This window comes from Macrobrachium nipponense, chromosome 38, assembly GCF_015104395.2.
Source record: "Macrobrachium nipponense isolate FS-2020 chromosome 38, ASM1510439v2, whole genome shotgun sequence".
Taxonomy (NCBI): Eukaryota; Metazoa; Arthropoda; class Malacostraca; order Decapoda; family Palaemonidae; genus Macrobrachium; species Macrobrachium nipponense.
In genome coordinates, this window is record NC_061098.1 from 49,936,847 (window position 1) to 49,951,846 (window position 15,000).

General features: G+C 45.2%; 2 protein-coding genes across 2 annotated transcripts in view; one reads left to right on the top strand and one right to left on the bottom strand.

Annotated features, from left to right (window-relative positions):
- The window catches only part of LOC135209736 (probable G-protein coupled receptor AH9.1), a 185,046-nt gene that overhangs the window by 167,416 nt on the left and 2,630 nt on the right, over positions 1-15,000 (bottom strand). The gene's annotated exons all lie outside the window — the stretch shown is intronic.
- On the top strand, positions 2,610-3,143 carry LOC135209832 (uncharacterized). The gene has a single exon (XM_064242602.1). The coding sequence runs from the start codon at positions 2,610-2,612 to the stop codon at positions 3,141-3,143; it is 534 nt and encodes a 177-aa protein (XP_064098672.1).

The following is a 15,000-nucleotide window of genomic DNA, read 5'->3' on the forward strand; positions in this document are numbered from 1 at the left end:
TAGTGTGGGGTTCCGGGTTTGCATCCTGCCTCCTTAGGAGGGTCCATCACTTTTCTTACTATGTGCCGTTTCTAGGATCACACTCTTCTGCATGAGACCTGGAGCTACTTCAGCCTCTAGCTTTTCTAGATTCCTTTTCAGGGATCTTGGGATCGTGCCTAGTGCTCCTATGATTATGGGTACGATTTCCACTGGCATATCCCATCTCCTTCTTATTTCTATTTTCAGATCTTGATACTATCCAGTTTTTTTTCCCATCTCCTTCTCTTCAACTCTGGTGTCCCATGGTATTGCGACATCAATGAGTGATACTTTCTTCTTGACTTTGTCAATCAACGTCACGTCTGGTCTATTTGCACGTATCACCCTATCCGTTCTGATACCATAGTCCCAGAGGATCTTTGCCTGATCGTTTCTATCACTCCCTCAGGTTGGTGCTCGTACCACTTATTACTGCAAGGTAGCTGATGTTTCTTGCACAGGCTCCAGTGGAGGGCTTTTGCCACTTAATCATGCCTCTTTTTGTACTGGTTCTGTGCAAGTGCCGGGCATTCACTTGCTATGTGGTTATGGTTTCATTTTCGTATTGCACTTCCTACATATGGGAGAGATGTTATTTCCGTCTATCGTACTTGAATATATCTGGTTCTTAGGGCCTGATCTTGTGCCGCTGTTATCATTCCTTCAGTTTCCTTCTTTAGCTCTCCCCTCTGTAGCCATTGCCAATTGTCATCGCTGGCTAGTTCTTTAGTTTGTCTCATGTATTGTCCGTGCATTGGTTTGTTGTGCCAGTCCTGTGTTCTTTCTGTCTTTCTCCTGTCTCTGTATATTTCTGGGTCTTCGTCTACTTTTATTAGTCCTTCTTCCCATGCACTCTTAGCCACTCGTCTTCACTGGGTTTTCAGATATTGCCCTAGTGCTCTGTTTTCAATGTTGACGCAGTCCTCTATACTTAGTAGTCCTCTCCCTCCTTCCTTTCGTGTTATGTATAGTCTGTCCGTATTTGCTCTTGGGTGTAGTGCTTTGTGATTGTCATTTGTTTCTGGTTTTCTGATCTATGCTGCGGAGTTCTGCCTTCGTCCATTCCACTATTCCTGCGCTGTATCTGATTACTGGCACTGCCCATGTGTTTATGGCTTTTCTCATATTTCCGGCGTTGTTTTGTTTGACTTGAGTATCGCCTTGAGTCTCTGCATATATTCTTCCTGATCTGTGTCCTTCATCTCTTGGTGTTTTATATCTCCTCCTTCCATTATTCCCATGTATTTGTATCCTGTCTCATCTATGTGTTTGATGTTGCTCCCATCTGGTAAGCTTTATCCCTTCATTCTCGTTACTTTGCCTTTTATTTTTGTATTGTTGACTAAGGCGCATTTTTCTATTCAACTCCATCCTGATGTCCCCAGATACAATCCTTACAGTCTGGATTAGGGTATCTATTTCCTTGATGCTCTTACCATACAGCTTGATGTCGTCCATGAACATCAGATGGTTGATTTTGTTGCCTCTTTTCTTGAGTTGGTACCCGGCATCCATCTTCTGTAGTACTTTTGTCATGGGAATCATGGCTACTACGAAGAGTAGTTTGGACAGTGAGTCGCCCTGGAAGATCTCTCTCCTGATATTAACCTCTGCTAGTCTTATTCCAGAGCTTGTAAGTATTGTATTCCAGTTGCGCATTGTATTTTTGAGGAAGCTGATGGTATTTTCCTCTGCCCCATATATTTTCAGGCATTCTATTAGCCATGTGTGTGGTATCATGTCGAAGGCTTTCTTATAGTCTATCCATATTATTATTATTATTATTATTATTATTATTATTATTATTATTATTATTATTATTATTATTATTATTATTATTATTATTATTATTATTATTTTTATTATTATTATGATTATTATTATTATTATTATTATAATAATAATAATCATAATAATAATAATAAACAGGAGCTTGTAGAAATGGGTATTATATCTTGGCAACACCGGGTCACACAATGGATTACAGTCCAGACTCCAAAGACAGAACCCAAAGGCACTCTATGTACACAGTCGAAAGTGCAAAATCAAGTACTCAGTTTGTAACTTTTTTCAGTTTGGTGGAGAAACCGTATGCTTTTATTGAGTTTGGTGGAGAAACCATATGCTTTTATTGCTAACTCTCCAAAACGGCATGCTGCTTTCATGGAGATCCAGAAAGCAATGTATCCAGAAGACCGCCCACTTGAACTTAAGAAGCTATCAGACACAAGATGGGCTTGCAGAGAGTCAGCTCTTAGAACCATGAGGAAGGTCATCCCAGCTCTGAAGCAATTTTCAGAAGAGATAGTGCAAAAACATCCTCCTAATGCATCAGCAGGGGATGCCTCAACATTGCTGCAAAGTATTAACTTTGAATTTCTTGTTTGTCTTGAGATTGCCACCCCAGTTTTTCAAGAAACCGCCTATGCCTCTAATGCCCTACAACATAAAGACTTGGATTTGGCTGCCTCCTACAGAATTGTGGATGGAGTGCTACAAAGTCTGAGAGAATTAAGAAATTGAGAGAATTAAGAAATGATGAGAAGTTTCAGGAGATTTTTACAAATGTGAAAGAGAGAGCTGAATCCATGGCCATCGACCTCCCCTCTGGGATTCCTGGACAAGGCAGAAGAAGAAAAATGCCTGAAAGATACAAGTATAGTGCTACATCTGCTACTGAGGACCAGCAATATCAATCCTTGGATGAGTACTACCGTGTGAGAGTATTTTATGTGTTTTTAGATACAATATCACAGGAGCTACAAAGAAGATTTAAAGGTGGAGACAACACAACATGGGGTATCCTAAATGCCTTTCATTGTATGACAGTCCAAGATAACTGGAAAGAACCTGTGAATGAAGAGGCATTCAAGTCATTGCAAAAATTATGCCAGTTTTATGAGTTAGAAGAAGTAGACAAACTACGGTTGGAATTAAAGATCTTCTATTCCTCATTTCCTTGCCTGCCACAGAACAGTACAGCTACAATGCTCAACCTGATGAAAGAAAACAATGTCCAGGAGATATTGCCACTTATGCTTGAACTCTTAACAATTTATGCCACTCTACCCGTCACAACTGCGACAGTGGAAAGGACCTTCTCCAAACTCAAGCTGGTGTAGACAAAGCTACGCAGCCAGCCTGTCCAGTGAGGAGAGGTTATCTGATCTTTTGTTGCTAGCAGTTGAAAAGGATATCACAATCAACAACAGTGAAGTTATCAGCATATTCAAAGAAATTGCACACAGAAGGGTTCTCTTATAAATAAGCCAAGTGTATTGATCATACTGATTGATTTTCTTGCAGTCATTTATGTAAAAGTAATATATATAATTTTTCTTTCGTTAAATTTCCTAGTTCTACTATTAGTCAGTACTGTAGATTTTATGTTCATATAAAACATTAGCCCACTGGTAGCTACCTATGTTATCAGTCATGTTTATCTCTTTCTTGAATAATTAATGGCTAGTTTAAATAAATTTGAAAGAATATTGAGCCGGTATATATTTAGCCTCATTCATTTCTATATTTTTGCCCTTTTTTTCACTTGAGCACCTGCCCTGAAAAAGTTCTCTGCACGTCCCTGTTGAAAGGCTTTCGAAAGACGTGAAGGAGTGGACGAAGAGGCCGGGGCTCAGAACAGAATACCTTGTGCAGCATTTCTCCCGGTATCTGTTCCTACGGAAACTAAAAGTGGAGGAGAGGCTTCATGCGCTGCTGTTCTAAGCTGCTGCCATTTTGTATCCGCTACAGTCTGAAGGCCCCACACGGACTACTGTCGTCACCGACAGTGAAGAAGACACGGACGCTGACAAAGCTCACGATATTTGCGAACCTACACCTGGCTCATTTTAAAAGCTCTTTTTCATATTACGAATTAGGCAGCACACGATAGTTTTCTTGCTTGTTATGATGGTTTTTGTATGTTTCATACCATGATTGTTTTCGGAAATGCTTAGTTTTCGACTTCGATTAAAGTCGAAGGTCGTTTTTCGGAAGCCTCGAGCCAGCATATATATATATATATATATATATATATATATATATATATATATATATATATATATATATATATATATATATATATATATATATATATATATATATATATATATACTATATATATATATATATATATATATGAATATATATATATATATATATATATATATATATATGCTGGCTCGAGGCTTCCGAAAAACGACTTTCGACTTTAATCGAAGTCGAAAACTAAGCATTTCCAACAATCATGGGTGTGTGTGTATTAAAACCTTTTTTTCTGTTATTTTTTGCGGTTTTCTTGTGCTTTCGCTCGTTTTCAGTTACTACCTTCCTCACAACGCCTTTACTGAAAGCAGAAATGTTAAAAAAATTACCGTTACAAAAGTAACGACACCCACATTGTTGGGTTATGTTGTGGTAGTGACAACTGGAAAACGATAGATTTGCCGAAGATAACAGCTATCAACAGTAAGCAACAAAATAACAAGAAAACTAACCGAAACAATGTTTTTTTTTTATGCTGGCTGAAGGCTTCCAAAAAATGACCTTCGACTTTAATCAAAGTCGAAAACTAAACATTTCTGAAAACAATCGTGGTATGAAACATGCAAAAACCATCATAACAAGCAAGAAAAATATCGTGTGTAATCAGAGAGGCAGACCGGGTGTATACTAGAGTTTTGCCTAAGAACATTGGTTGTAAATCTATTTATTTTCAGTGATTTTTCAAACCGTTATTTTTTTATGCAATTTTCTTTAGATTTTTCCTTTAATAACGAGAGGCAAGTCGATAAGGACAATGATGAAAACGCTTGAGTTACTAACATAAACGTTTTCTTTTATAGAAAATAGCAATTTGTAGGACATAGAAAACAAAACAAATTTGCTTTGTTATTGGTAGACTAAAGTATTTATAAACATCCTTTCAGTGAGCTGCTCAGCTTTACTTGTTTATTTTTGTTACTGTAACCCTCTAAGAGAAAAATAAATTATATCGCTGATTTTTTAAGTAACTCTAAAATATTAATGAATGAACAAATAAAAACACATTATATAGCCTATGTAACAGAATGAGAAACTGATTCATATAAATTTGTGTGACCAGAAAGGAGATAGTGTGAGAGGTGGACAAAGAGGCAGGTAGAAGTGTACTGATTTTTATTACAGTCAAGGGAAATATAAATATACAGCATGCGGACGGAAATGTGGTCACCGACCCGCGAGAGAGTAAAAGTGGGTCGGCGAGACCCGATTTGTGTTTCTTGAGAGACATAAAATACAAAATATAAAAGTACACAATATGTGGTTATACAAGCTTTATACACTGACGGAAAGCCCGCTGAATGCTCTCTCAGGGGGAATTAAGAACAACGCGAATGATGAATTATGTACAGAGAAAATTATGAATAAGCGTTGTCCTTACAAATACTCCCCCCCTAAGACAATAATTAGGTATGATTGTTGGCTGACTTCTTTGTACTTCGGGTAGTCACTCGCGGAAGCGAGCTGGACGGCGGAGGCGCCCTCGGGTGCGTGATATTAGTTGTTGTGATAGATCCTCGGGGTTTTCCGGGGAATGGGATGCCTCCCCTAAGGTGATCCTCGGGGTTTCGACCGTCTTTCGAGGGCGGCGCGGCTACGGCTAGGAGGTTTGGCGATCGAAGGAGTCGCTTTTTTCCGAGGAAGATTGAGGCGCCCTGTGGAATCCGCGTCTGCGAGGTCCTCGTCCATGATGAAGGCTGGTTTGCAGGCGATCGATTGTGACCCAGTCCTCGCGACCGTTGATGGATAAGAGATATGCCTTGTCAGTGCGTCGTAGGACGCGGAAGGGACCGCGGTAGGGTCTCGTTAGAGGCGGGCGGGTCGGGCGTCGCCCTGACGAAGACGTGCTTGCACGATGATAGGGCCTTCGGGAGGAACGTTTGGTTCTGTCGGAGAAGGTTTTGACGCAGGGCGTGAACTTCCCGGCGGATTCCCGAAGCCTGGCGATGGAGACGTCAGCGTCGTCGGCATTGGTCGGGAAGAAACTCGCCAGGGACTGTTAATGGCTCCCCGTATACCTTTTCCGCGGGTGATGCCTCGCCGTTTGCCCGCGGGGTCAGGTCCTGATACCGAGGAGGACCCACGGTAGGTTGGCTCTTCCAATTTTCGTCGGTGCAGCGCGCCATCAGGGAAGCCTTGATCGAAGGTTGACTCTCTCCACCATGCCGTTGAGCTGCTGGGTTGTAGGCGGTGGTGGCATGTAGCGACGTTTCCCATTAGGCGGGCCAGGGGCAGTCCACAACTCCGACAGGAAAACTGGTCCGCGGCTGTCGTGATTTCGATTTCGTCTGGCACTCCGAATCGACTGATCCAGCTGGCGAGGAGTGCTTCGGCACATGCTTTCGTGGTCGCCTCCGACATCGGCGTTGCCTCGGGCCATCTGGTGGAGCGATCGATTACCGTCAGGATGTACCTGGCGCCTTCCGACGGGGCCAGGGGGCCAACGACGTCTATGTGGATGTGGCCGAATCTTCGTTTCGGCTGCGGAAATTTCCCCACGCCTGATTCCGTGTGCCGACTGATTTTGCTAGTTTGGCAAGGCACGCAGGTCCTGGCCCACCCACTCGAGGGAGTCCTTCCGAATTCCATGCCAGACGAACTTCTCCGTTCAGGAGGCGCACCGTCGTCCGGTACCCGAGGGGTGCGAGAGTCCGTGTATGACGTCGAACACGGCTTTCCTTCGGGAGGCTGGGATCAGCGGGCTGCGGGCGGACCCGTGCTGATGTCGCAGAGGAGCGTCATGCCTGCGTGTCCGAAAGGCACGTCTTCCCACTTGAGGGCGGTGATAGCAGTGCGGTATGCGGCAGTCTCCGGGTCGGCAGCCTGTTCCCATGCGAGGTCTTCGTAGTCGACCCCGAGACGCACGGCGTTGATTTCTATCCTCGATAGGGCGCCTGCCACGGGGTTCTTCTCGCCAGGCACGTACTGGATGGTGCAACCGAACCCTGCGATGGCTGCTAGGTGCCTCTGTTGTCTCGCTGACCAAGCGTCGCCCGCCTTGGTGAAGGCGTGTACCAAAGGGAGGTGGTCCGTCCTGATCGTAAAGGGGGAGCCCTCGAGGAGGTAGCGGAAATGTCGCACTGCTTGGTACACTGCCAGGAGTTCGCGGTCGAACGTGCTGTACCTCGTCTCGGCGGCTGATAGTTTTTTTTGCTGTAGAAGGCGAGTGGCTGGGGCTCGCCCTGGACCACCTGCTCGAGGACAGCCCCGCAGGCGACGTTGCTGGCGTCGGTGGTGAGGCGTAAAGGTGCAGCAGGGTCTTGGTGGCATAATGTCGCCGCTCTGGCGAGGGCCCTCTTCGTCTCGTTGAAAGCCTTCCCTTGTTCGGCCTCCCACGTTAGGGCCTTTGGTTTCCCCTTCAGGACCTGTGTTAGAGGAGACATGGTGCGGGCGGCGGCGGGGATGAATCGGCGGTAGTAATTGACCATTCCGATGAACTCCTGCAGGAACTTGACCGTGGTTGGTGTTGGGAACTTCTGCACACGCCTACCTTCGAGGCCATGGGGCGCACGCCCGTCGCGGAGATCTCGTGTCCGAGGAAGTCCACTTCTCGGCGCCGAAGGTGCATTTGTCGAAACGGACGACCAGCCCGTTTTCCTGCAGGCGCTTCAGGACCGCTCGGACGTGATGTAGGTGCTCCTCCAAGGACCTGGAAAAAATCAAGATATCGTCGACGTAGCAGACGCAGAAGGGCAGGTCCCCCAGGATGCTGTCCATCAGGCGCTGGAAGGTCCCAGGGGCCCCTGCATTCCTCAGGAGGCCGAAGGTTGAGTAATGGAAAACGAAGGAGCCAAAAGGCGTGATGATGGCAGTCTTGGGGACATCCTCGGGGTGCACTGGAACCTGGAAATAGGAATTTAAGAGGTCCATTTTTGTGAAGACCTTCGCCCCATGAAGGGCCCCTGTCAAATCCTGCATGTTTGGCAAGGTGTATTGGTCGGGGATTGTAGCGAGGTTTGAGTCTTCTGTAGTCTCCGCAGGCCTCCAGGTGCCGTCAGGTTTCTGTACCATGTGCAGTGGCGACGCCCAAGGGCTCGATGCTTTCTTGCAGATGCCCATTCGTTCCATCTCCGAGAACGCCTGCTTCGCCTCCTGGAGGCGGCCTGGAGGGAGTCGTCGGAACTTCGCGTGTGTCGGGGGCCTGTGGTGGCTATGTGGTGGAATATCCCGTGCTTGGGCGGCGTCCCTGCCGCCTGACGAAGTTCCGGCTTGAAGACTTCGGGGAACTCCTGCAGGAGGTTGCCGTATTTGTGGGGGGGCGATGGTACAAATTGTAGGGGCGCCCGGGCCTGCTGCTAGTGGAAGGGAAAGGCATGTCCCCGTGTCGAGGAGGCGTTTGCGGCCCACGTCCACCAGGAGGCCGTTCTGCGCCAGGAAGTCTGCCCCCAGTAGCGGGATCCTGACGTCCGCGATTGTGAATTCCCAGACGTAGTTTTCGCCCCAAGATGGATATCTCGAGGGGCTTCGTGCCGTAGGAACGGATGGGGTCCCGTTTGCGGCGACGAGGGAGGTTGTTTTTGTCGGGCTCGCGGCTACGGTCTTTTCCTGACGGCGGGAATATCGATGCATTGCCCCCGTATCCACCCCAACATCCTCCGGCCGGAGATCGCGTCGCGGACGGATAAGAACCCTAAGGTGTGTGGTTCCGACGCGGCCGTTGCCACGGGCGGCCTTGGTTTTGTTTTGCCGTCGTCGTTTTTTTGACTGTTGGAAGGTGCAAGGGCTTTCGCACCTCCTGGCGAATCTCCCGAACCTCCAGTGGAAGCGGCACCAGGAGTTTTCACCTCGCTGCGTGTGGGAGGACTTCCCTTGGGATACGGCGCCGATCTCTTGCGTTGGGTCGTCGTCGTCTTCTTCCTTCTCTCTGCGGCCAGGCACACGGAGGATCGGGGGGCGGCGAGCTTCGCGGCATTGTTTGTACAACGTCAGCTTCTTTGCCTTCTCTAGTAGTTCGTCGTCCTCTAGGGTGTACGCGTCGGTCAGCTGCTTTCGGACGTCCGGCTCGAGTTGCCGCAGGAATATTTCGCGGCTCAGGCTGATCTCTAACTTTTTTCCCCGGTCAGGGGCGATATTTCGAGGGCCAGACGCGGGACGAGGCCCCATCACAGTATGTCCCCAGGCATCGGGTTATGTCGGCCGGCCGCGCATGGGGTTCGCGACTAGGTTGAGGGCGCGGGCGGCCCTTTCAGCGATAGGCACGGAATAGGCCTGTCAAGAGCCTTTCTTTTATCTCGTCGAGCGTGACAAGTCCGATTCGTGCTCGACCGGTCAGCCAGTTAGATTCGGCCGAGCACCTCTGTCGGGAGAGCCGCTGCGACGAGGTCAGCCTGCAGCACTTTGTTTGTGAGCCCCGCGATCCGGAATTGCCCTTCGGCTCGGAAGAACCAGGAAGAACGGGTCAGCCGTTGTGAAGGGGGGCAATTTGACAGCTTGAGCGCTGCTGTGTCAGAGTCCGTCGCTGGGGCGGGGGGGAGGCCCGGGTTTCCCGCGAGGTTTCCCGCGAGGTACTGTTTGCGCCCATTGTCCTCTCTCACAAAAAAACGGTCGACAGAGTCGTGAATGGCGGGCCAAACCGTTTGAGGAAACGCCTGAACACACCTTGGGCAGGTATGCCGTATTTAGTCCGTTAGAGGCGTTGGTTATTTCCACGGTAGGAGCTTTCAGAGATCTATACTGGAGGCGCCGTATGAGTCCGTTTTAAAGATCTCTGAAGGTGAGCGGCGGTAGTGAGCCTCCCTTAATGGCTGAGCCAAAACCGCTTGGGTCACCGTCCAAACCGGGAGGTCACCAGTTTTGAGAGGTGGACAAAGAGGCAGGTAGAAGTGTACTGATTTTTATTACAGTCAAGGGAAATATAAATATACAGCATGCGGACGGAAATGTGGCACCGGAACACCGCCGACGAGGAGAGTAAAAGTGGGTCGGCGAGACCCGATTTGTGTTTCTTGAGAGACATAAAATACAAAATATAAAAGTACAATATGTGGTTATACAAGCTTTATACACTGACGGAAAGCCCGCTGAATGCTCTCTCCGGGGAAGTAAGACAAACGCGAATGATGAATTATGTACAGAGAAAATTATGAATAAGCGTTGTCCTTACAATAGAAAGAGATTACAATTCGCGTTATTTTGAATGAGAAAATGATGAAGTATGTTGAAATTGATCCTATTTTCCTGCTGGAGAGGTTGTTCTTCTCTGATATGTGTGACGAGAGAGAGAGAGAGAGAGAGAGAGAGAGAGAGAGAGAGAGAGAGAGAGGTGTCATTTGACATAGGAGTTATTATAAAACTATGAGAACGTTGCTCTGTCAAGACCTTCTGAGGGGAAGTAGACAAACTCCTCACTGATAACGTTCATTTACCAATCTTATAACGCCAGGTAACACCAGAGATGCCATAAACAACTTACCCAATAATAAATTGCCCGGTTGCGATGATCTTCCTGCAAAGCTTTCAAATTCTGCCACCTGATACTCCTCATCTTGCTGGATGCCCTATTCAATGCGCGCATATTTCACCAGTTCCTTCCAGATTCCCTAATCTTAGTTCACTTAATACCATTAATTAAAAACAAGCCAAAGGATGACCCTGACCCGTCAATCTCCGTCCGATTGCAATTACTACAATTGCGTCGATGATACTTGAGTCGGTTCTTCTAGTGAGACTTCTCCCCTTTCTACACACTACTGACAACCAGTTCGGATATAAAGCAAATCACTCAACCGACACCTGGGTCTACATCCTGAAAGGATTACTGAACTACTACCTATCATCAGCCTCTCCTGTTTTCCTATGTTTTGTAATAATGAGAAAAGTATTTGACAGAATAAACAGCACGAAGGTCTTCCTGAATCTGCACAAAAGAGTCACACTTCTAGATCTAACTGGCATTTTATATTTCTGGCTCTCCGCACAGCAGTTCTGTGTCAAATGGGGTAACGTATTTGTCGTACAACTCCGGTTCCATGAACGGGCTCAGGCAAGGGAGCATTCTCTCTCTATACCTGCTTATACGTACACAGATACTCTAAATATTAAACTAAATTCACTTCCAAATGGATGCTCTATCAATGAAACAACGATAAACAATCGTCACTTGCCACAGATATGTAAAGGAATTTGACATTCTATGCAACGAAACCCAGATCCAGTCCACGTTGCTGTTCCCGAGATTGCTTAAACATATCGCAGACGCAAACATTTCCCTCTGAAATCATCGTCTGGAATCATTGCATGAATTTCCGTATTTGGGCCACGGACATTCCGCTCGCACTGCTATAATATAATAAATGGGTGTTCCCTTTGGACGAACTATACCAGAGAGCCCATGAGATGTATCACTGTTGTACAAAATGACATTTTCTGAGACGCGTCACCAACACACCCCGCCACGTAGATATTTATAGAAAATCGCCCGGATATTCTAAAAATCATTATCAGACGAACACTGTCCAGGCTGATCACTCGACTGGGTAACAGCAGCAATTCGCTTATCCGATGCATCCTAAGCAGTGAGGCAGGAAAAAGATCTAAAATGTGGGAAAGATAGGATGGCGTCACCTTCCTTCACACTGGGGCGGCCAAGTTACTGTGTATTTTTATTCTCTAATTTTGTAATTTATCAAGGTGTCATTTGCAGAATCCGTTATAATAATAATAATAATAATAATAATAATAAAAAAATAATAATAATAATAAAATAATAATAATAATAATAATAATAATAATAATAATAATAATAATAATAATAATAATAATAATAATGGACAAGAGAAGAAAAATAAGGAAATATGGAGATGCTACATCAGAAGCAACCCGACGGAGAGAGGATATAGAAGAAGATTGGTCAACATCTGGAATGAGAGGAATAACACCCCCCAAACAGAGCAGAGGCTGGCAGACCAAGTAAGGAACATAAAGAAAAAGAACTGGCTCTCCCCCCCCCCAACAGAAAGAGAAGAACTAGAAAGGGAAATGTCACACGACAAACGAATTACACGAAGACGAACTGAGAGACGATGCCACAGAAGACGACAGGGAAGATGAGGTATCAAACAAACGACACGAAGAAACACCGACGAAGTAACATAGAGGACGGAATGGGTAGAAAAGATAAGACACGGATGGTGGAGCCAGAACAGAGAGAACAAAGATCCCCTCCATGAAAGCCTACAACACCAAGAAATTAGGGGAGAAAACAAGTGAGGCCAATGAAATAATGGGCATAATATACACCACCAGTATCACAGAAACAACTTGGTATATGCAGGAGCAAGATTAGTAGCAGAACTGATGGGGATTCGAACACCAACACCACCAGCACAACCAACCCAACAGAAACCAAAACAGCAACCTCCTTGGAAAAGGCGCCTGGAAAAGCAAATCATGGTGATAGATCTGACTTGAGTAAACTGAAAGAGATGGCAGAAAAAAAGGCTAAGAAAACAAGAAAACAAGGGAGGAACTCAACGAGAAATACAAAGTACAAGAGAGGGGACAATAAACAACACAATAGAAGATGTAAAACAGAGCTTAAGGCCAAAGCATAAGATCCAACGGTACATGAACAGGAATAAGGGATACCAACAGAACAAACTATTCGGAACGAACCAGAACAAAAGACTATACAGCCAAACTAAGAGGGGAATGACAACCACAGAAATTCCTGAAGCCGAACCAAGTAAGAGACTCTGGGAAAACATATGGAGTAATCCGGTTATCACACAACAAACATGCAACATGGCTCCAGGAGTCAAGGAAAGAAGAAGAAACAGAAAAAGGAGAATAAAACAAAGATTCACAGAGATCACGACAGACACAGTCAGACACCAACTAAAGAAAATGCCAAACTGGAAAGCCCCCAGGTCCCGATGAAGTCCATGGATACTGGCTCAAAAACTTCAAGGCCCTACACCCACGAATAGCAGAACAACTCCAGCATTGTATCTCAAATCACCAAGCACCCAAATGGATGACCACAGGAAGAACATCCTTAGTACAAAAAGACAAGAGTAAAGGAAATATAGCCAGTAACTACAGGCCTATCACCTGCCTACCAATAATGTGGAAGTTACTAACAGGTATCATCAGTGAAAGGCTATACAATTACCTAGAGGAGACAAACACCATCCCCCACCAACGAAAGGCTGCAGAAGGAAGTGTAGGGGCACAAAAGACCAGCTCCTGATAGACAAAATGGTAATGAAGAACAGTAGGAGAAGGAAAACCAACCTAAGCATGGCATGGATAAGACTATAAGAAAGCCTTCGACATGATACCACAACCACATGGTAATAGAATGCCTGAAAATATATGGGGCAGAGGAAAATACCATCAGCTTCCTCAAAAAATACAATGCGCAACTGGAATACAATACTTACAAGCTCTGGAATAAGACTAGCAGAGGTAATATCAGGAGAGGGATCTTCCAGGGCGACTCACTGTCCCCACTACTCTTCGTAGTAAGCCATGATTTCCCATGACAAAAGTAAAAGTACTACAGAAGATGGATGCGGCTACCAACTCAAGAAAAGAGGCAACAGAATCAACCATCTGATGTTCATGGACGACATCAAGCTGTATGGTAAGAGCATCAAGGAAATAGATACCCTAATCCAGAACTGTAAGGATTGTATCTGGGGACATCAGGATGGAGTTTGGAATAGAAAAATGCGCCTTAGTCAACATACAAAAGGCAAAGTAACGAGAACTGAAGGGATAAAGCTACCAGATGGGAGGCAACATCAACACATAGATGAGACAGGATACAAATACCTGGGAATAATGGAAGGGGGGATAAAATAAAACACCAAGAGATGAAGGACACGATCAGGAAAGAATATATGCAGAGACTCAGGTCGATACTCAAGTCAAAACTCAACGGCGAATATGATAAAAGCCATAAACACACGGCAGTGCCAGTAATCAGATACAGCGCAGGAATAGTGGAATGGACGAAGGCAGAACTCCGCAGCTAGATCAGAAAACACCAGGAACATATACAATACACAAAGCACTACACCCAAGAGCAAATACGGACAGCTATACATAACACGAAGGAAGGAGGAGAGGACTACTAAGTATAGAGGACTGCGTAAACATCGAGAACAGAGCACTGGGCAATATCTGAAAACCAGGAAGATGAGTGACTAAAGAGTGCATGGGAAGAAGGACTGATAAAAGTAGACGAAGACCCAGAATATTACAGAGACAGGAGAAAGGAAAGACAGACAGAACAGAGGACTGGCACAACAAACCAATGCACGGACAATACATGAGACAGACTAAAGAACTAGCCAGCGATGACACATGGCAATGGCTACAGAGGGGAGAGCTAAAGAAGGAAACTGAAGGAATGATAACAGCGGCACAAGATCAGGCCCTAAGAACCAGATATGTTCAAAGAACGATAGACGGAAATAACATCTCTCCCATATGTAGGAAGTGCAATACGAAAAATGAAACCATAAACCACATAGCAAGTGAATGCCCGGCACTTGCACAGAACCAGTACCGGATAGACCCCTGACGACTACGGCCTGTTCCCGACCTACGTTGCGCACCTGTATACCTGTTGACGACCCCAGCCTGTCCCTGATAACCAGTTTGCTTTTGATAACACCAGCCCGCCCGAAATTTCCGTTGACGACCTACAGCACGATGAACATTGGACAGCTGCTTTATAATACCAGCGTGCCTGAAAGGCAAATCATAAGGAGAATTGAAAGAATATTGTACAAAATCAATTCTGTGAATTCTGCCATTATTTTAATAAAACTTGTTTGAAAGAAGGTCTGTTTCCAGCATACAATAATAATAATAATAATAATAATAATAATAATAATAATAATAGTTATTATCATTATTATTATTATTATTATTATTATTATTATTATTATTATTATTATTATTATTATTATTATTATTATTAAT